This window comes from Abramis brama (assembly GCF_963993115.1).
Source record: "Abramis brama genome assembly, chromosome: 12".
Taxonomy (NCBI): Eukaryota; Metazoa; Chordata; class Actinopteri; order Cypriniformes; family Leuciscidae; genus Abramis; species Abramis brama.
Window position 1 is genome coordinate 11,725,762 of NC_139974.1, and position 23,400 is coordinate 11,749,161.

General features: G+C 39.5%; 1 protein-coding gene across 5 annotated transcripts in view; it reads left to right on the forward strand.

Moving 5' to 3' along the window:
- The first annotated feature begins 691 nt into the window (after nt 1–691).
- fam131ba (family with sequence similarity 131 member Ba) overlaps nt 692–23,400 on the forward strand; it is a 32,666-nt gene continuing 9,957 nt past the window's right edge. For 2 of the 5 annotated variants that reach the window (XM_084131127.1, XM_084131128.1), the window contains exons 1-3: nt 692–862; nt 14,246–14,283; nt 18,687–18,722. In XM_084131127.1, the coding sequence (XP_083987253.1) occupies nt 835–862; nt 14,246–14,283; nt 18,687–18,722 (102 nt within the window). In that variant the 5' untranslated portion in view covers nt 692–834. The remainder of the gene's footprint in view (nt 863–14,245; nt 14,284–18,686; nt 18,723–23,400) is intronic. The other 3 variants (XM_084131129.1, XM_084131130.1, XM_084131131.1) reach the window with 2 other exon arrangements.

The following is a 23,400-nucleotide window of genomic DNA, read 5'->3' on the forward strand; positions in this document are numbered from 1 at the left end:
AGGCAGGGAGAGTGCGCATGTACAGTCTGGACAGCGTGTGTGCCTGTGTGTGGGTATATTCAAGGTTATGGATCTCTACGGACACACCGGACATGACAAGCAATCATGATGAACCGTTTTTATATAGATGTACGAAACTCTTCGATTTGAGTGTGAGAAAGGACGCAAAGAGGGAGTCTGAGGTATCAAGAGGGATAAATAGATGGTTGTGTATGCTTTTGGAGAGTGCAAGCGCAACAGGAAAAAATGGAGCAAGGGAGGGGCGGCAAGAGTTGGGTGGGGAGACAGATGCACCGCATTGTCAAACGATAATGGAGAGAACACCAAAGAAAAGAGATGCCCTGCACGATTAGCCAAGATATTGATCCTCTCAGTCCTGGAACTCCAGGGAATTGCATGTAACTTCTGACCAGCGCTCTTTCCTCTTGTTGTCATTGACATTTCTCAATGTCACTGTCAGCTGTTTGATACTTCAAACATTTGTATTGATTACAAAGGGATTTAAGGGAACATAAGTGGCCGGCGAGAGATTTCACAGCAATCTCTCCTGTTTCACAGACACACTGACTTAGTGACTGACTAACTCTGATATCTCGTCTCACCAGAGAGTATTGAGGGGGTTGCAGTGAGCCAAGGAGGGAGGGAGGGTGGATGACGGCGAGAGCGTGTTGGAGGCACACACACACACACTCGCTCTCGCATACAGCCTTACAGAGACAGGAGGGGAGAGTCAGAGACGTGGAGAAGAAGAGGAGTGAGAGAGAGAAGGAGAGAATGTCTGCTGAGAGGGTGGCTCTCGTTCCTTGTTCACAAACCGGCCCTCGCTGAGACACCATGGGCTGTATCGGATCCCGCACCATCAGTAAGACCCTCTCCGTTTTGCTAGCCTTTCTTTTCCAGGTTGAAAGGAGACCAGCCAGGGGTAGAGGAGCGATAGGCAACGCTCCGCTCGCAAGCATCCCCCTTCTCGGGGAAAACGTGTGTGTTTCTATGGAAACCTTTTGGTTAAAGGCCATTTGTCCTCCAGGCTTTGACAGTGATTCGGCACGCTGCTCGTGGGAAGCCGGGATGTCTGCTTTTGAGAGTCGTTAGTGCGTCTGGAATTGATATCCGTATGTGTCCGCCTGCATGCGGTAGGTGCCGTTCACCCGGCGGTTTTAAAGATCTGAAGTGGAATTTTTGGAGCGAATGGTTGCATTCGATGCATATCCAGAACGTACGGTCTCAAAGACTCGCCACATTTGACACCGTGCTAAGGTCACGTCAGGAGCTGTTTGTGTGAAAATAGCAGCAGTTCACAGGTTTGAGCGTGTACGCTTGTGCGTTGCTCAAAGAGGTTAACTGAAGAGGGTGTTTTTCAGGATCAGAGGTGCAGGGTCCACGCGCTCACGAGCAAAAAGCGCTCAGGTGTGACGTGGAGCTGGATGCGCCTCACATGTAGGTCAAATTCTGCAAAGTCAATGGGCACCTGTTCCCGCCAAATGGGTACGCTTTAACACAGTCGTCGATGACAAATTGCAGGTGTTTTGGTGCGATTAATATTCTGTTGTAACCGTGAGACGGCAGGCAGGCAAACAGAGAGAGGACACAGAATTGTTCCTCTTAAACGTGTTTTATGATGTTGTACGCCCATTAAGACGAGGACACAGTATCAAAACAAACACAGGCAGCTGATGGAGTGATAAAAAAAGAAATGCCGCTGTATTTGACCTTTGATTGTCATTGAGCTGTGATGTCACAGGAACACAGAGTCTAGGTTTCTTTCACATAAAAAGCTATTGCAGAAAGTGTCAGAGCGGGACATATTGGGTAATTAGGGAAGCCCGTATTTATATCCTCCTGAGAGAGATAAATTTAATCGCCTCTTATAGAAATGCTTATTTTTTAGACTAAAAATTCTTGCATCTTCAAGTTGTGGCACTGAATTTAGCTGGCTATCTGTTATGTGCTCTGGGGAGGAGCGTGGATGGCATATTTAGTGTGTTTGGCTATAAATAGTGTCTACTTTACAGTGACCGAAAAGGAGAGGAGAGAGGACAAGATGCATGCTAAATAATATGGGTCAAGTGCCTGATATGGGCCTGTGGTTGTTCACCCCCTTATTTTGAGTGAGGCAAACACTTTTCATGTAAGCTGAGGAAATGTATGTGCTGTCGACATGTTGCACTGACACTTTTAATGGCTCAACCAAGGCCCTGTTATCGATTTTTTTTGTTATTCTTGACTTCATGAGCTCACAAAGCAAATTGTTGCTATAGCCAGAAATAGAAACATTCTTAGTCTACAATGATCATCACAAATCCTTTAGAGATTCAGTGCTAACAGTAAAATGCATTGCATATATTACTTGCAAACCTTTTTGTCAGGTTTGGATTTTTTAATTGGAGTCCTGTGTAGAAGCACTTACACAGCTATTGTTCCTCTCACAATATTGTGTAATGAATCAAGCACAGCCTTTAAAGGGCACTACCGAAATACCCGAATCTGGTGACAGACTGTAAAGGGCAATTGCAATACTAATCAAAGTATTAAACTAGAAATGTCCTCTTGCACCTTTCGGTAAACAAGCATGAAATAACACTTCACAGGCTTTCCTCATTAAAGTTATGTTAGATAGGCTGTCAAACATATTCACTGGGAATTTGCTATAATTATACGCTTCTGTACTTGAGCAGTGAGGGTCAGTATTAAGCATTAACATATTATCATGGATTAAGATAGTATACATTTTCAAATTTTTATGACAGGTAAGGGATAAGACTTAATTTTTTATAGTTTTTATAGACTTGTATAATGTATAAAACTCTTTCATGGTGATGGTCCTTTTATAGATTACCTATGTTTTTCTTTATATTCCATAAAACAAACATCTTTATATGAAACATAGCCTATGATATTATGTTATATTTACTTTTATGAAACAGTTAGTTCCAGTCCTTGATTCTGATTCACGATAAAACATGGCTATGACCGCTTCACCCAATGGTTCTATGTATCACTACACAACACCCCTAGCAATTGATATCGTTCATTGAAGCTTATAAAGTAGATTGTGAGAGATCGAGTAAGTGAGTGTACCTGCATTTACAGTAGATACAGCATTTTCCTTCAGGTCAGTCCTATATTCGTAATAAAAAATCAGTTTGAATGTCCGCTGTGATATTTTGTCCTTTTAACAGTTAACTTAAGTTGTGTCTAGCTTCACCGTGTTCACAAGAAGTTTGAGAAGTTTCAGTCCTTTCAATATAAACGTCTTTCTCTACTGACTGACTCACTCATAAAGACAGTCTTTGTTGCCATCTAATGGCGAAATAATGTAACTTCTGTTGCTGTTCACGGTCAGGGACTATTTTTTTCCAGCGGAAGGAAGGCTTTTAGTGATTTTACCTCATGAAAGTTGCATTGATACATATTTTTTGCCTTTAATATTTGTATTGTGTGGTAACGTTAACTGTTTTATAAAAGCAATAAGGTAACTTACTCAAGGCTTTTTTACAGTCTCTGGTCATGCCTAACAACGCCCTTCAGCCATGACTTATTCACAATACCGCACAGCCTCGCTCGTACCTTATTGCTTACATATGCCATCAAATATACAGTTAGCAGTCAGAATTAGTTGCTGTTACTATACAAAAATATTTTATTTATATATAATATAAAAGTATTCCAGAGCAGTGTAAAAGTATTGTTGTTGTAGCCGAATGATGAATGATCTGACCTAAGTAGTTCCGTCCCAAATAAGTGTCTCAGGGCCAGGGGTGGGTATAAAAAAGGAAAGTTGAGAAGTGTGTTGGCAAGCTTGAAAGTGAAATCACACACTTCTGTGTAATACAATAGTTCTGTAAAAAAAAAGAAAAAACAACATTTTCTCTCTTTTTTCTGTCCCTGTCTACTGACTTTGTAGTGTTCTGGTTTACTATTGAAATTTGTGACACATCTTATATTGTTGACTCTTTTATGCTTGTGTTTGTTGAAGTTGCTTTGGATAAAAGCATCTGCTAAATTAATAAATGTACATATAGATTGGTAAAATGTTGCATGTATTTGTTTGTCATAGGACTGTGGGTGAGAAAGGAGGGCCTTAGGAGGGCATCAGGTGGATGGCTCAGTTCTTGGCACTAATGTCGATGTTTGCACTGGTTCGCTCTCTGTACGTGTTTGTTCTGTTCTGAGCTATTGCGTTACTCAGGGATACCTCTTTGTATTGATTTCATTTCAAGCTCTGAAAGAGGGTCAGACAAGCTGACATACAGATGGTCTCTCGCTGTCTCTTTCACACACACTCAATCTAATGCTTGTGAGTGTGTGTGTGCTGTTTGCATGTGATTGCATGATCCAGCTTGTGTGGTGACAGACACGGTCCAAGGTGACTGGCTCAGTATGATTGAAAGGTTTAGAAGGAATCAGAGAGAGAGAGAGAGAGAGAGAGAGAGAGAGAGAGAGAGAGAGAGAGAGAGAGAGAGAGAGAGAGAGAGAGAGAGAGAGAGAGAGAGAGAGAGAGAGAGAGAGAGAGAGAGAGAGAGAGAGAGAGAGAGAGAGACCTCAAATAATTAGTCAGATGAGTAAAGGGAGAGAGGAAGGCAGAGAAAGAAGGTGATTGAGGTAGGCACAGGAAGTGACAGACAGGAAGTTCTTAAATGTCTTATAGTGAATTTATACCTCTTATCACTTTGGTAACACTTCAGAATACTGTTCTGTCATTAATGCATAACTACACAGGAACAAATGAGTAATGAGAAATTACTAATTATTTGGAACAGTATTCTAAAGTGAAAGTGAAAAGCATGATAACTCCTAGTATAACCTAGTAATGACTGAAGTCATTGTAAGCTTTTGAAGTTTTTGTAAGGTATGATATGATATGAAGATATGACTCAAGTGTTACCACATCCTTCTAGTCATTTGGAACAGTATTCTAAAGTGAACATCATGGTAACCAGTGTTGGTTACTCTTAAATATGTAATTAATTACTAGCTACTAATTACATCTTCAACAGTGTTATTGTAACATGTATGCTCTGTTTTTACTTTGTTTCCTTGAGTTTTTGGTTCTGTCCTGTTTTACCCGTGTGTCCTCTCAGTTGGCCTAGTTTTCCTAGTCTTGAGTCTGTTTGATTCATTACACTTGTCCAATTAATTATAGCTTATTAGTTCCCCATTTGTTCCAGCATTTATACTCCCTGTGTTCTTGCAGTCTTTGTCCTGTCTTGTTAATGTTGTGAAATCTGATTCTGAGTTTTTTGAGTATATTTGAATTAAAGACTTTTAAAGACTCCTGGATTATTATCTGCACGGGAGATTGGTGAGAGCCCACCATAGACTGTGATCGGCCTGCCACGTGAGCCTGAACCTCACGGAGAGTCTGACCAGGTGTGTGAGTCGGAAACCCAGTGCGTCACTGAGGGAGTGCTTGTGGAGTCCGAGGGCATGGAGGGAAGCCCTACTCACAACCCTGCCACTGTGGATGCGAATTAAATGGCCTCTGGAAAATATTTGGACTCTGAAAGGAATTTGGAGGTGCTTGAGGAGGTAAATCCCCTGTTTCTTCCACCCCTGCTGGTTCCGCCCAGCCCTGAGTCTCCTGTTTCCACACTGGTTCCACCCAGACCTGAATCTCCACTTTCTCCCCTGCTTCTATCCAGTCCTGTATCCCCTGTTTCCACTCTGGTTCTGCCTAGCCCTGAGTCTCCTGTTTCTCCACTGGTTCCGCCTAGCCCTGAGTCTACTGTTTCTCCGCTGCTTCCACCCAGTCCTGTATCCCCTCTTTCTCTGCTGCTTCCACCCAGTCCTGTATCCCCTGTTTCCACTCTGGTTCTGCCTAGCCCTGAGTCTCCTGTTTCTCCTCTGGTTCCACCCAGCCCTGAATCTGCTGTTTCTCCGCTGCTTCCACCCAGTCCTGTATCCCCTCTCTCTCCGCTGGTTCCACCCAGTCCTGTATCCCCTCTTTCTCCACTTCTTCCACCCAGTCCTGTATCTCCTATTTCTCCACTGCTTCCACCCAGTCCTGTATCCCCTCTCTCTCCGCTGGTTCCACCCAGTCCTGTATCCCCTGTTTCCACTCTGGTTCCGCCTAGCCCTGAGTCTACTGTTTCTCCGCTGCTTCCACCCAGTCCTGTATCCCCTCTTTCTCCACTTCTTCCACCCAGTCCTGTATCCCCTCTTTCTCCGCTGGTTCCACCCAGTCCTGTATCCCCTGTTTCCACTCTGGTTCCGTCTAGCCCTGAGTCTACTGTTTCTCCGCTGGTTCCGCCTAGCCCTGAGTCTACTGTTTCTCCACTGCTTCCACCCAGTCCTCTATCCCCTCTTTCTCCACTGCTTCCACCCAGTCCTGTATCCCCTGTTTCCACTCTGGTTCCGTCTAGCCCTGAGTCTCCTGTTTCTCCTCTGGTTCCACCCAGCCTTGAGTCTGCTGTTTCTCCGCTGCTTCCACCCAGTCCTGTATCCCCTCTTTCTCCACTGCTTCCACCCAGTCCTGTATCTCCTATTTCTCCACTGCTTCCACCCAGTCCTGTATCCCCTCTCTCTCCGCTGGTTCCACCCAGTCCTGTATCCCCTGTTTCCACTCTGGTTCCGCCTAGCCCTGAGTCTACTGTTTCTCCGCTGGTTCCGCCTAGCCCTGAGTCTACTGTTTCTCCACTGCTTCCACCCAGTCCTGTATCCCCTCTTTCTCCGCTGGTTCCACCCAGTCCTGTATCCCCTGTTTCCACTCTGGTTCCGTCTAGCCCTGAGTCTCCTGTTTCTCCACTGGTTCCGCCCAGCCCTGAGTCTACTGTTTCTCCGCTGCTTCCACCCAGTCCTGTATCTCCTCTTTCTCCGCTGCTTCCACCCAGTCCTGTATCCCCTCTCTCTCCGCTGGTTCCACCCAGTCCTGTATCCCCTGTTTCCACTCTGGTTCCGCCTAGCCCTGAGTCTCCTGTTTCTCCACTGGTTTCTGTGCTCCCTGTGATCCCTCCCAGCCTCCCTCTCCCACCTCCTCTTCCCAAATCAGCCAGTTCCTCAGCCCCACCTCCGCTGGTTCCCTTCAGCTCCTCTGCATTTCCAACTCCTTTTTGTGATGACCTGACTCGGAGCTTCATCTCTACAGCTCTGCCCGGTAAGGAGATTCCCCTGGCTCCACTTCCAGCCTACGAATCCATCACTCGCGGCCTGTAGACCTATCGGCTCCGCCTTGGCACCTCCCTTCCTTGACTCCACCAGAAACTATCGTCCTGACGGCTTCACCGGGCTCCCTCGTCTCACTGACTCGGCCTCGTCAGACGCCTTCCTGCACCTTCCTGCACCTGCCAGTGATGTTACATGGGCTCTTCATCCTTTCAGCTCCGCCTGGGTCTCCATCTCCATCGGTCGTCCCGAGGGTGTCGTCAGCCAAGTCTCTACCATGGCTCCTCCCTCTCTCGACTCTGCCCTGGGATATCATCCTGGCCTGACTCTGGACTTTCATTTGGCTCCTCCTCCACCTGGCTCCCCCTGGCTCCTCCCACCCTCCACTCACCCATGGAATGTTTTGTTTGCCCTGGACTGTTTTTGTCTTCTTCTGTTCCACTTCCCCTTCCTTTGGGATAATGTAACATGTATTCTCTGTCTACTTTGTTTCATTGTGTTTTCGGTTCGGTTCTGTTTTTACCTGTGTGCCGTGTCAGTTGACCTAGTTTTCCTAGTCTGTGTCTGTTTGATTCATTAAACAAGTCGTCCAATTAATTAGCTTATTCGTGCCCTAATTTGTCTAGTATTTATACGCCCTGTGTTCTTGCAGTCCTTGTCCTGTCTTGTCAGTGTTGAGGTGTTGAGAAATCTGTTTCCCTGAATTTTACTGAGTATTTTTGAATTAAAGTGTCCTGGATTATTCCTGTCATGTGCCTTGTTCAGAACAACTACCCATACCAGTAGATTACTGTAGGCCTACTAATTACTTTCTCTAAAAAGTAATGCATTACTTATTACTATTTACTATCTAAATCTCAAATCAACCTCAACCAATTACAAGGATAGACATGAAACTGCTCTTTTAATTCTTTCAAATAAATAATATACAATTTTTGTGAACTGACCAAAGTATTTAAAGGGAGAAGGTTAAATTAAAAACATACATTTTAACATTAAACATTGAGGTTTTGATGTTAAATCCACAATTGTTTTATATAGAATTATTCTATAGTCTACAGTATTTAATGCAATAACACCAGAAGTAACTGTAATTAAATTACAGAAAAATGAAGAGTAATCCCTTACTTTACTTTTTCAATGGAAAAGTAATTAAATTACAGTAATTAATGACTTAAGTAATTATTTACAATCCATCAGAAGCAATTACTATCCAAAACCTTTCAAAAACTTCAAAAGCTTACAATGACTTCAATAATTACTAGGGAGTTATCATGCTTTTCACTTTAGAATACTGATCCAAATAATTAGTAATTGATTCTGAAGGATTTGGTAATACTTTAGTCATTACTAGTGGGTTATGATCTTCACTTTAGAATTAATTATAACCTACATTATGCATTATTCACATTAATTATAAACATGTATATAGTACTTCTTAGTCTGCTGGGAGGTATGAAAAAATAGGTATTGATTAGCTAATAGTGAACTACCACATTCAACTCAGTGCTAATACTTACTAATTAGTTAATCAGAGTTACTTGTTAGTTAATTTACTAGAGTGTTAATATTGCATTGCTCTTTTGTTCCTGTGTAGTTATTCATTAATGATGGAACAGTATTCTAAAGTGTTTCCATCACTTCCTATCCAGTGCTGTCTATAAAGGGAACTGATACTCAGGACACTTTTAGGTTTTATTCTAATGGTGCCCCTAGACTTTCCTTATTTTAAGCCACTGACATCCAGTTTCACCTGCTGTTCCTTCCAATTAAATTTGAGACAGTAGAAGCAGTTGTTTCTTTGAAAGATTTCCATTAATATTAGGTTGAAGGTCACTTCATAAACCGATCATTTAGAGGTGAGTTTTAAATCCCAAGTGAAAAAATGTTCAAAAATCGCAATGAAACGGAATAAAATATTCTCTCGTTCTTTCTCTCTTTTAACTGAATTTGTAACTAAAAAATGTTGCTTAAGTTAGAAATGCCCAACTGGCATCACAACGTACAGATAAATCACAAAAATATGGTACTAAATTGAAGTGTAACACCTTTGTTTCTATGACTATCAGTTAGACTGTAATATATTTAGAGCATATTCATGTTAAATATATAACAGTAACTGCTAAATTGAAAGAATCCTGAAAAAAATTACACAACTGTTTTCAACATTGATTATAATCAGAAATGTTTCTTGAGCATCAAATCAGGATATTAGAATGATTTCTAATGGATCATGTGACACTGAAGACTGGAGTATGCTAAAAAAACTCAGCTTTGCATCACAAGAATAAATTACATTTAAAAATATATTTTCAAATGGAAAAACAGTTATTTTAAATTGTAATAATATTTCACAATATAACTGTTTGATTTGTATTTCTAATCAAAAATATGCAGCCTTGGTAACCATAAGGGACTTCTTAGTGTATATGTGTATATGTCAGTGTATATATACATATATATAAAAACAAAACTGCCAGGAGCATATAAAGTTACAAAGTTATATGCTGATATTTGTTTTGGATATTTATTTGCTCAAATTCATTTTGCAGCCTTGCATAGCATAAAAAATTTGATTTTTCATATAATTTTATTCTCAAACCAGACTTTGTCCTACTTTAATAACTATAGCTGACTCATCTAAACAGTAATTGCTGCTGTTCATTTCGTTGTAAATGACTGTAAAGTGGTGTTCACTTAATTTCTTAGGTTTTGCACTTCTAATTTCTCAGTCTTTTGCACTTAAGAGGTATTTGCACTTGATCATGCAAAGATTTAAATGCCCTTCAAGACATTTGAGACGTCACTCAGTCAGACCATCTCATGAAGTGGTTTAAAGATGCCTCCCAGTCAAGTGTAAATGCATATTGTTTAGGCCACATATGTATGTAATGTATGTAACACCAATGTATGTAAACACACGTTGTGTGCTTCACTGTCCTCCCTTCTTCACCCTGATGGTCAGTATTGTGATGGTCTGTAAGTTTGTGCTCTCTCTCTCTGTGACTCGGTTCTCTTTCTGAGTCTCTCTCTGTGTCTTCTAACTCCGTGTCAAGTCTTTACGTCTACCTCCTTTTGTCCTCCGTTTTTCTTTGTGATACCGTATTGCATAGTGTTCCTCCCTTCATTCAGTGTCTTGGTCTTTCTCTCATCCTCTTTGTCTCTGTCTCTCCTTTCCCTCCCCCCTCTCCGTGTGTTTTTGGCTCAGTACTGGAGGTGAGTCAGCCTCTTGGACTTCGCTCCTAATCAGAGTCACTGTGAGCGTCACCGTGTGTCAGAGTTCCAGCTTGCATTCCATTATTTGTCCCTTATTCTTCCCTCTCTCCTACTTCTTCACTACATTTTAGCTGTAGAATAAAATCTCAAAGATGTTCTCTAGGCTGTGATATCTGTCAAGCCAGATTGTCCATGGTCCAGTTGTTCCTCCATCTGGTTCTTGGCAATGCAGATCTTCTGCTGCTTCTCTCCGTGAGACCGTCAGGCTTATGCTGGGTGTCTAGGAATCTTCCTTCCTGTTCCTCATCGTTCGTTGTCTATTGACGTTAGCTTTTATCCTCGTCACATGGATATTTGTTTATCTCGTCTGACTGCTTCTTTATCCGTCTCTCTCGCTCTCTCTTTCCTTTCCCCTGAAGCTCGGGCCCTCATAATGCCTAGTGTCAGATTCAGACATAAATGTAGATGGGCAGAGTAAACAGTGCAGCGGCCATGTGGTGCTTAGCGACCTTGGATGTGATGGCTTATCCTTCATGTCTCTTGGGATTTTCTCAATGTGTTTTCCTGCATGAGTGGAAGTGTTTTGTCCATAACAAAATCATGGTGGAACAGACAGTTAGAAAGTTATGGGTCCTGACAGCTGGGATGTGCAGGGATTCATCCCTATCTATCTATCTATCTATCTATCTATCTATCTATCTATCTATCTATCTATCTATCTATCTATCTATCTATCCATCCATCCATCCATCCATCCATCCATCCACCATCCACCATCCATCCATCCATCCATCCATCTATAATTCCATCCGTCCGTCCTGGCTGTCTATATGTCTGTCTGTCTGTCTGTCTATCATTGCTCTCATCATGTGTTCTTCTGGCATGTTAGTTCTGACCGTCTCCTTTCTAATTGATTATGAGTAGATCTGCTTTACCTTAACTCACTTTATCTGTCGTTCTCTGTTTACTCTTCACTCTGGTTAATTGGTCTCCTCCAGAGCTGCACTGCTCTGCATGGCTCTATCCTTCTCTCCAGAGTGGGTTAGGTTGATTGAGGAAATGGCCCTGAGGCCCAAAGGCTCTGCTGTACTTACACACAGAGAGAGACCAGCAATTAAAAGACACACGCTCACACACATATGCACAGGATGCAATTAATGCATTTTGAGATCAGTCTGGAGTGGAAAAAATAAAATCAGATGCAGATAGAACAAGGACTGGTACATTCTGTTTTGATGTGATTAACCCCATCACAATATTGTTATTCTATTGCGTCAACGGTTTAGGACTGTTGTAAATGAGTTCAATGAATAAAGCCAATGCTCAACTCAATTTCACTGATATTGAGCTGAATTAAATAGAACTAAATTGAATCGAGAGAGACGGGGGAGTGAGAGAGCATGTGAACTGCAGCTAGGCAGGGTCTCATTTATTAATAATTTTGTACATGTGCACAGTGAAGGTTCTCACAAGATTCACAACACAATTTTGGCCACAATATTGCTGTCTGACACTTTTTGGTATCGGAAAAGATTTATTTTGTCGTATGGAAAAATCACCAGTCTTGGATCTTTTAGTGGGACATGTTCAGCATGCATGCATTTTAAAAATAGACTTTTATTTCTGAAATGCTGGATACTGTTTAAAAAAAGCATACAAAAAAACAAAAGTCATGTCAAATTTTGAAACGAGGCATTATTATGGCAGCGACAGGCACAGCGTGAATACTGCTTTACGCAAACTCTTTTTCTGCTCATATCATACAATATGACAAGCAACAATATTGCACAGCATGCACCAGATTTTACCCCCATTCTACAATGAATTGATGAATCTGGATTACTGTAAATGAGGGAGCATATCACTGCAGTTAGCAACTAGCAATTAGCATACATAACCAAACCATCTCTATATGCCGTAAGGGCTTCTACACAACTTCTCTTGTACAGCCATTTATCTCTCTTTGCAAACATATCCTTACTCTCACTAAAGATGAGAGCACAAGCAACAAGTGGGCCATTCTCAAAACCAGTTGAAACACACAAAAAATAATTTAAATAAGCATACAGTCAGTGATCACCCACATGTATGTGTTTGATTGTTTCAATTCTGGTCAGGGTTGCCAGATGCCAGCAAGGTTTTCCAGCCCAAAACCTCGTCAATAACCGCGAGAATGCACAAAAAAACGCCCAATTTTTTGTGTGTGGCTTGTTTCTCATTTAAACACATTGAAATCACTAACAAGCTTTAAAATTACCCATTTTTCGACTTAGCCTATCCGATTTTAGAAACAATATTCAATTAAATGAATGCAAAAGTAGGCTGTAACAGTTACCTCAGTCAGACTTATGTTACGGAAAATATTGCGATCAACTTAGGCTATCAATGAGTCTGTTTATTGTCAATAAAAGTCGCTTGGAAGCATTCAGTAACATAAAAAACATTGATTGGATATATGGACATAAAAAATAACCCACTTTAACATTTCAATTATTTCAAATGGCAACATGAAACATGCACATAAGGGCTGGGAGAAAAAAAAAATCGATTCACCTATCGCTAGGTATTTTTTTTTACGATTTTAAAATCTTTTTTTATTTTTTATTACAGAATATTACAGATATTAATTCAAATTAAATTGCTTTAATTTTGCCCTTGCTTATAGATGAGGTTGACAGAAGTTAGCCACTTTCGTTTCAAAAACGTTTCAGGATGAAATGTGTCGTTATGGACCTGCACGATTCATCTTTAAAAGACTGTGATCTCGATTCAAACACCCACGCGATCTTATTCCATTTCGTCTGTCTATTAAACCTTTGACAAAATCATATCGCAACATTCAAATCTGTGTTGGCGCTGCCGCTGACCCAGAGAGAGTTCATGAAACCGCAATGTCAGTCAGCGAGCTAAGTAAGTTTGAACCATAGACAGTATATAAACGGTTTGAACTTTGAAAACCCCGCGATCTAGTGTGTTGTTGTTTGAGGGGCGGGCGCGTGCATCACTGAATGTAGTGGGAGGGAGTGTCTGTTATGAGGTTAGGGGGCACGTAATGTGTGTGTGTGTGTGTGTGTGTGTGTGTGAGTGAGACTGCTGCCTGCTGAACACTGGGTCGCAGGAATAAGGATCTGAAGTGCCGGTGTTTCGGCAATAAAAACCCGCCGAACTGATCCGAAACCAGCCCAATTTTTATCCACCCGCCCAAACCCATTTTTGCCCGCAAAATAGATTGCAAAACCGCCCAATCTGGCAACCCTGATTCTGGTTGGCCTTAATTGTGCCCTGTATTGAGATTCGTCACTGAATGGTGAGGCTCCATTTATTGCTTTGCCTTAAAAACAGTCATTATGCTACAATTTTATGTGTTTAAGCAATCTCTAATGTTACAGGTTGATTGTTTTCAGGCCATCATTCGAAATGTTAGTGGAATCTGGGTTACATGTCATTACTTGTTTGTCAGTTTGAATGAATCATTGTAAACACACACACCGTCAACATATTTCAAAATCAAAATGATGCTAAAGTGCAAATTTAGAGGAAGCTAGAATTTAAAATGAAAATAAGTGCTTGTTTTAGGGTTAATCTCAAATTCAGTATCTCTTGATTCTCAATATCTCCTATTCTTGAAATACAACTCCTAATAATTTGCATAATTGCATCATGCAGAGCAATCACTAATGTTTTTATCATTTTAAAGGAACGATACGATATAGAAACATGATGCTACAAATCTCCTTCCTCAAAGTGCTGGCGGTTTTGGATGGATAATTAATCTAATTTTAGGTCTTTGTGTGAATGTCAGCAGAAAATGTAGAGAGGAGCTGTCAGTTTGACTTAGCTTATTCGGTAAAGGTTGCATAAGCCTCATGCCTATTCCCTTATCTCTCTCTCTCTCTCTCTCTCTCTCTCTCTCTCTCTCTCCCTGCAGCGGTGGATGCAGTTCCCGTTCGGAAAGATGGGGAGCAGGTAAGTAAAACTACAGCACTTTGCATATTTAAGTTTTGCTTGGGCACCAAACCTCTGTCCCATGTTGTGAGCTTAAGCTTTAAGGATCACATCTAAATGACATCCTTTGCCGAGATGATACTTATGCGAAGTCTGCATTTCTGTCCAAAGCTATTATACCTACCAAGTGCTGACATTTGTACCTCATGGCACTTTAATGAAGTCTTTAGCTAATGCAAGGACCCCCTGTGTGCCAAACGCATGTCTTGCCACCCCCTAGTGCTGAAAATCAGAGAAAGCATAATGGTATTATGTGTATTTGAAAAGCTACTATATTACATTTCTCACCAAGGCCACGGGAGCCAGACCCCAGAGCCCGGCCATTACCGTTACAGTATTGCCGTATAACGGGTTTGTCCCCTGGGAAGACGTAGCCTCATCCGTCTTCTCTATTTGCCATCCGTGTTCACGTCCTACCCAAGGGCATCAGCTCCTGGCTTGTTGCTCTACTCATCCACAGATGAATTTGGCTCAAAATCTACTGTTTTGGATTCTGGTATCATCCAAACCAAAATGACATGTTTTATATCTCAATGCAGAGTTTGGAAGCTGAGCCAAGAGGTGGTGTCATCTCACTGTAGCTGGAGTGAATTGAAACAGTGTCTGTGCTGTGCATGTATATGTTCGTGTTAGAGAGCTGCACTCAAAAAGGTGATTGCCGGTTGCCAAAATAATAATAATAATAAAATAAAAATCATAAAATGTTGCCTAGCAATGAAAAACTCTCAAGAATCAGCTGCTAGTTGCCAAGTAGCAAGGCTAGATAGCTTAATGCTAGCTCAAATCGCCCTCAAACTTAGCAAACCTTACCATAATAAATAATTCATTAGGCCTATCTCTTAATTCAATAAGCCACTTGCTGGTTGCCAAAATAAGAATGAAAAATGTCTATGTAAAACTCTGAAGAATCAGGTGCTAGTTGTTAAGTAGTAACAGATAACTACTTTAGCTTGCTTAGCGCTATCTTAAATCGCCCTAAAACTTGGATTTCACAGACTTTTTTTTGTGTTTTTAAACCCGTTTGAATCAAACACTTGTGTTTATCCTCACATTGAAAAAGTAAGCAGCAAATTACCAAGATTACATAGCTAACTTGGTTTCCTGTGAGAAATCTAATCTAATAGGAATATATGGTATAGTGGTTTATTATTTACAATCCTCCTGATTGATTTTGACCCTCATCTGATGCTGTAACTCTTGTTTCACTGCTTAATGCACTTTCATTAAGGATTTAGACCTTTTTGACAGCTTTTTGGGTGAAAAACACGTCCATTTTGTCATCATTTGCTACATCCAAGTAAATCATCGGATTGAAGGGTGATTTTCATAAAACTGTATGTTAAAAAGGTAAATTTAGGTGTCTTTCCAAAAAAGGACACTTGGAGACTCCAAAAAGACACAAAACAAATTATATAAGAAGTCCGTATAATTCAGAAATGTATGCACACCCATGAAAAACAAAAACAGAATAAAACCTTTCAGAATTCACAGTGTCTAGTATGTTTCACAAACTGAGACAAGAAGGTTGAGGATCCAAATGCAGTATTTATTGAACAGGGTAATCCAAAGACGTAATCCAAATAACAGACAAGGGTCATACACAAACAATCCGAACAATAACAGATCAGGGCTGAGGCAAAAAGAGAAATCCGAGGGGACAGGCAGAGAATCAAGATAACCAAGACACGGGAGAAACAGGATACAAACACGCTCAGAAATGCAGTAGAGACACTAAACAAGACTTTGCAGGGAATTAATGAGTGTAATAGGCTGAGACTGACAAGGTAATGAGACACAGGTAGATGCAATCAGGGATGATGAGTCCGGGCAGTGAGTTATGGGAAATGTAGTTTGTGAGGGAATGACAATAGTCTGATGTGGAGTGCCCTCTGGTGGATCTCAAGGGCACTCCAGCTGGTGACCATTACAGTATGTGTACAGTGCAACAGCAAAGAGCTTGTTTGCATTTTAGACAAGTCAGATTGCGATCCTGAACAGGACCACAACGGAAATGGCAAAAAAAAAAAAACCTAAACCACCGCCTTAACCTGACTGCATATACCTACAGTACACAGATCCATTCAGAATTACTAAACACAGCAACATACACGAAAATCAAAATTTTATCCTGAATGTGTGTGGAAACAACTTGAATTTATTGAAATGTGTCTGTGCATAAATACAATGTGTGATCAGTGCATCGAGAGCGCACACATGGTTTGTTTGCTCATCAATACAACGGACTCAGTCACGTGTGTATGTTCAACTCCTGTACATCACCGCCATTGTCTTTGCCTTGATTGCAATCCTCATCCATCAAAACTTTACTAGTGAGATGCTGGTTTGCTTTATCCAGCCAACAAATGTAGTTTGTGTATCATCTGGCCATATAGCGGTGGGATATTTTGACCTTCCGTTCAGTCTGTATTTCACACTGTATTTCACTCTCAGAAGCAATCACAGAATATGACAGAATTAAAGTGAAGATTTTAAAGTGAACCACACCATCACGCAACGTGATGTTTAAAAATGTTTATAAATGATTTAATGATTCCAGTCTTTCTGCTTTATAGTTCAAACTGGTACACGTAGTCTACTGTTTGACACAGAAATTGTCATCATATCATTATTATTGACAAGTATTTACACTGTAAAAAAATGATATGATCAATAAGTTATGACAACTTATGTTTTTACATTGATTTAACTCATCAAAATAAGTTTCAGCTATTTTTATGTTATAACTCATTTTAAGTCAGTTTAATGTAATTTAAGTTAAAATGACTAGAAAACTAAAAATATTAACAACACTACAGATTTTCTTTTTGCTCATATATTTACTTGCCCTGCCTAAATATTTGTTGTTTTGACCAAAGTAACCTTATGATGCCAACATTTTAGATTCACAATTCTTGACTTTCATTTCTGCCCTGATAGCTGCAAGACCATGCCGAACGCTGCGAGTGCGTTAGAAATCAGGAATAGTGAGGGAACATTGTGCTTGGTAGGTTTTTCATCTTCAAGCCAAACTTCTAGGGTCTTAATGCAAAGTTTAAATCCCTTCTGGCTAGCGTGCCCATAATGTTCACGCATTAGGTCAGTAGACGGAGTGTGGCTGTTTAAACACATTCGATCACATGAGAATTTACACTATGAAACCAATCCGGTCAAATGAGATTCATCCACTTGTGCAGTTCTGCATTGAGTTCTGTTTCGCAGTGTCTGAAAATCACTTGAATGTTTATATTGGCAAGACTTAAAAAACCCTGAAAAAGCAGCACTGGCCCGATCATTCAAATAGGTAATTATAGTTTTAGGGGGGCTGAGACGAGAGACAGGGGCGCTGAAGCTCCCCTAAAAATGGTCTAGAACCAACCCAGGTTTCGAGACACATCCAGAGCATGTGATTTCTGTTATGTCCACAGACGCATCCTTTTTAGTTATGAAAAGGTTAATGATTGTGACCTAAGTGCTGTTTTGAAATCAAATCCTATCTGAAAGGCCTTTACAAGGCGTCCCCTTAAAATGTGAAGCAAAACATTAATTGCTTTCTCACTGCAGTGGAAAAGAAAACTAATTTACTGATGTTAATTTTCATTTAGCTGTATCCGCCCCCCTACAGAAAATTTGTAGGTGGCTGCCGTAATTGCAAGCCAGCCTCAAAAATGTATTTTTAGGAGCCAGCTCCACAGTTTATGTAACAGAAGCGCCCATAAAGACTAAGATGGTGGGAAACAAATCGATCGACCCCTGAACAGCCGAACCGTGCCGGTAGTTTGTTCAGAGTTTCCAAGGGGCAGACATTTGCCCCACGGCACGCCAATGCCTTTCTGACACTGACCTCCATTTGACCTTTTATATTGATTTCTCTCTTAATGAACAATGAGCGGCTACTGCTGTTCGTACTGGCACCGGTGTTTGTCTCGCTGCGCTGGGTGCGGTGTAAATGCGATCGATCGCTCGCTGTATGTTTGGGTTGTCTAGGATTACTTACTCCAGTGCTACTCATCAAAGTCGCCTCCATCTCCTCTTGATGTTGTCCTCATGCAAAGACTTCTAAGGCAGATATCAACATGGATACACTAGGTGGTACTTCATTCATGAATATTTTACACCATGTTAGCTGTATATATCGCAACAAGGGTTTATACAAAGATATATCTTGGTCTGGACAACAGTTCGTAACAGATGAACAGTATCTCGCCTCCTTCTCCTGCTTTCTGTTTATCTGTTGTTCTTCCAGATCTAGTGTTCTGTACTTGGCTTGATGTTCAGCCTTCTGCTGTTTCCTGCTAACTGAAAGCATGCCTTTTCTTCTCTTTTACTGTATCTTTCCCATCTATTCTTCAATTAATTTCTTCTAGCAAGGACATGGCGAGTTTTCCTGGGAAGGAATCAATGTAAGTCAGATATACACAATTTTGCGTTTAATACTATACTTTCTGTGTCTCATGTTTTATTTCTATTTTATAATTTTTAATCAATATAACAATCTATATCATATTACTCTCTGCCCAGCTAACAAAAATGTTGTAGAAACATTTTGATAACATTCCCATACAGTTATAAAAATGTTATTTCTGAATGTTCTCTGAAATAACTAAGGTAACACTTTATTTTAATGGTCCCTTTTGAACATTTAATTGACTATGAGTAACTTTGCAACTACATGTCAACTAACACTCATTAGAGTATTAGTAGACTTTCTGCTTAATATTTACTAACTATTTATTATGATGGTTCTCCAACAGACATTCTATTGACTATACTTTATTTTTCTGTATAGTATATATGCTATGCTATATAGTATATATATACTATATTTTTCTGTATCTTTGCAACTTATTCTAACCCTAACCCTACCAGTCCACTAATACTCTACTAATACTCTAATGATAGTTAATAGACATGTAGGTGCAACTTTATAGTCAGCAGAATGTGTTAAAGGGACCATCAAAATAAAGTGAAACCATAAATGAAAATACAAACGTTTAAAAAGTGTTGTATGAACGTTAGGGGAACATTGCATTTTATAATTTTGCAAACATTATGGGAATGTTACGTTTGATGTTCTCTAAACATTCTGAAACAAATAATAACATTCAAAAAATTTTAGACGAACATCCAACTAAAACGTTTCAGAAAAAAAAGTTCCACGGACAATGTATAAATCACGTTTTTGTGCTAAACATTAAAGACCAAATAACTTTAAACGAACAGGTACGATGCTAATGTTGTGAAGAAAAATGTCATAATAGTATGATGGTTGAAAAGTACTAAAACATTTGTATTAATAAAAATCAAAAACTGCAAATCTTAAATATCTGCTGTGACTCCACAGTGTTTCATCACTGGCAGGTTTCTCTGGGGGTTTGAGCTGTCCGCCAGCTGTCTTCGATAGGCCACGTCATGTTATCTGAGATTCGGCCTGTTTTGTGAATTGTAGGTGGCACTGGATGTGAGAGATGATAACACAATGTGGTTCACATGGAGTTAGTGACATCTGCTCTCATTCTAAAATGAAAAAAGGACAGTTAATGCCACCAGATGAATCAGGAAATGTCAAATCAAATTTTACTTGCTATACTGTTTTTGACAGTAGAAATGCGGTCATGAATAATTCTAACAAGGGTCTGGATGAATCACGTTTGAAGCTGTTTTAAAGCAGCACTATGCAGCTTTGCCGATTTCGCTCGCGGGTTTCTCTATAGAGCTCCCCCTACAGCTTCGGAATAGATATTTGACAACACTTTAGTCAAAACTCGTTGGCGACTCTCCCACCTCCCAACACACGAAGCCATGTCCACTGAGGTATGTATGATACACAGAAGGCTAGCAAATAAATGTTTAGATAGTGTATGTGTGCAGTGCCGTAAAGCAATTCGTTACATTGCGAGACCTGATGGCCGGCCCAAAGTTGCAAGTGTGGTTTTTCGGCTCACAGGCACTCGGCGAGACGACCACCATTCAACCCGAAAAATGTCATATAACCATTCCAATGACTCCGAAGCTGTTCAAATTAAGCTAAAAAAACTGCATAGTGCTGTTTTAAAATAGATAATGTGACTGCACATTAGCTGAATAGAGTGCTGCAATGATGACGTTTTGTTTACAATTTGGCCACGGTTTTTCATTACAATTTTTTTTTTTTTAAGCATATTGCATGGTGTGGCCTCTATTTTTGCTTCTTTTGTCTAATTGTTACAACTTACTCCAGCATGTGTTACAAACTACTGTACCCTGGGGTATGTTATATCAAAGACACACCATGTATTTGACATCGACTGTGATATTCTTCAGGAGGTTTGAATTGGTGACTTTTGTAGTGACCAAATGTGGGTACTTTGTATACAAGTTTGAGCACTCAAGCTCAAAAAGTGAGTTACAGATGCTGAAGCAAAGAGGTGTTACAACTATACCCAGTCTTTTTAGTTCAATCAAATTAACTTTCTTTTTCTTTTAAGTTCACAAAACTGACACATTTTATCTAAGTTAAATTGTTTAATTGTTTTGAGTTCCATGAACTTGTTTCTTTTAATTTAGACAGACTTAAATTTAACTGAAACTGAAACTGGGCTGGGATTTCTATTTCCCAGCATGCTTTGCCATGACACTTAAAAGGGAGAGTAAATGCTAATATGAAATGTTATACATGCTGCGTCCCAATTCGCCTACTTATACTACGCCCTAAAAGTATGTACTCTTTTTGTGATGAAAAAGTAGGCTACATACTTTTGAGTGTGTAGCAAAAGAATAGGCAAGCTTTGGGACACACTACTTCGTCATCTTAACGGACAGATCTGTCGCATGCACCCTGTCACCATAAACTGCCCTGTCAATCATCTTGTCACAGTTAAAATCCTCCATTCAATCTTATTTAATTTCTTACCGTTTCGGAGAGAAATGTAGTTGCACGTTGATCTGCCAGTCGTGGGTCTTTCATGCGAGACTCTCCTCATGTGTTTGCAATTTGAATATAATGATGCATTTAAAAGTTAACGGCTAAACGTATCTTTACAAAAGTTCACAATGCTGCTGCAGATGCAATATAATGTGGACAACATTGAATAAATCAATTTTCGTCAGGTTAGACACTGATAATTAATCACTCAAACCCCTTTATCTAAACCTGAACCACTCTACATAACCGCCGGACTCGCGCGTCCTCCATGTCTGTAGTTTTTTTTTAACACTTTTCACTCGTGTTTGTAGTTCTAACCGAATCCTCGTCCAACGCTTGATGGGTTGTGGGCAATATTAGCCGTCGATGTGTGCGCATCGATCTGCACTTCGAATTCTGACCGGAGATAGTAGACCATCCGGGTATCTTTGGAATACTCATTTCAACATACTTCGATTTGGGACATACTAATTCTGTTTTCGAATTCTATTTAGGACGGATAGTATGCGAATTGGGACGCACCGATAATGTTTTTTTTGTGCCATATTAATGTTAAGTGGGAGATTTAGCAGTGTTTAATGTTTTGCTAGAAGAGTTTATTTGTTTTTCATGGTGATGAGTGGAGCATGAGCTTGGTTTGAGAACAGTGTATGTTAAATGTTTTAAATAGCTGTACTCATTTATCAAGTGCTATGCTATGCTAATGCTATCAAAGCATTGAGTCAACAATTAGCAAGGTAGCATTTTTTTAATTACCTGGTTAAAGCTAGCCAAGTTTCCACTACTAAAAATATTTAAGTTAACAATAGTTAAGAGCACTTAAAATGTATGATTACAAAATAAAAATCTGCAAGTTCTGCTTAAACATAAAATTTCTTAACTTAAAAATTATTTTGAATAATTATATAATAATTAACCCTTTCATGCATGAATTATGATAACCTCAGTCAGGATTTTTTTCCTATGTGTTTTTATTGCTCTTAGGGCATGAAAAACAAGAATTGATTTTTATTTAATTTTTTTACAAATTTTTCAAAGAGATCTTCAGATGTCCACTTGAGTGGACAGCATGCAGTTGGTTTAAACTTAAGATATAATATATTAAATATAAGACAATAATCAAACACATAAAGTATGTGAATTTAACAAACTAATCAATACAATTATATCAAATCATGTGAAAACTATAAAATATATACAAAAAATATAAATGCAAAATATTGCAAAGGCTTCATACAACTTCATACAAGTTGCACTTCGCGTATCTTTGATATCAGAACATGAGGATGTGATTCCATCAGAATTTTCTACAGTATGTCAAGGTACAACTGTGGAAACCACTCAGATGCTCCCTCCAGTGCACCAGAGTATGAAGATTTACCCTTATTGGCTGATAATTCTGATTATGTTCAAGATGGACATGCACATTTCTATCATAGCCCTCCTCTGAGAAAACCTAGCGATACGTTTTTTTCAATCTCATCTGAAATGATCAGTGTTGGGGGTAACGCATTACAAGTAACATGCATAACGCATTCAGATTACTTTTTTGATGTTACAAGTAAAGTAATGTGTTACAAGTAACATGCATTACCTAATCAGATTACTTTTTTATCTAACAAGTAATTAACTACAAGTAATGTGCATTACCTAATCAGATTACTTTTTGATGTTATGAGTAAAAAAACGCATTACAAGTAACATGCATTACGTAATCAGATTACTTTGTGATGTTATGAGTAAAGAAACACATTACAATAACGCACATTACATAATCAGATTACTTTTTGATGTTATGAGTAAGGAAACGCATTACAAGTAACATGCATTATGTAATCAGATTACTTTTTGATGTTATGAGTAAAGAAACGCATTACAAGTAACATGCATTACGTAATCAGATTACTTTTTGATGTTATGAGTAAAAAAACGCATTACAATAACATGCATCACGAAATCAGATTACTTTTTGATCTAACAAGTAAAGTAATGCATTACAAGTGTCATACATTATGTAATCACATGACTTTTTTCGATGTTAATGAAAATTACATTCTAATAATACAAGTACATTTATTTACAGTAAAAAAGTCACTGCAGATTAAGTTTTTAAGTTTTAAATTTCAAAAACAATATTCACATTATAATTATGAATTGTAGCTGAAATATAGCAATTG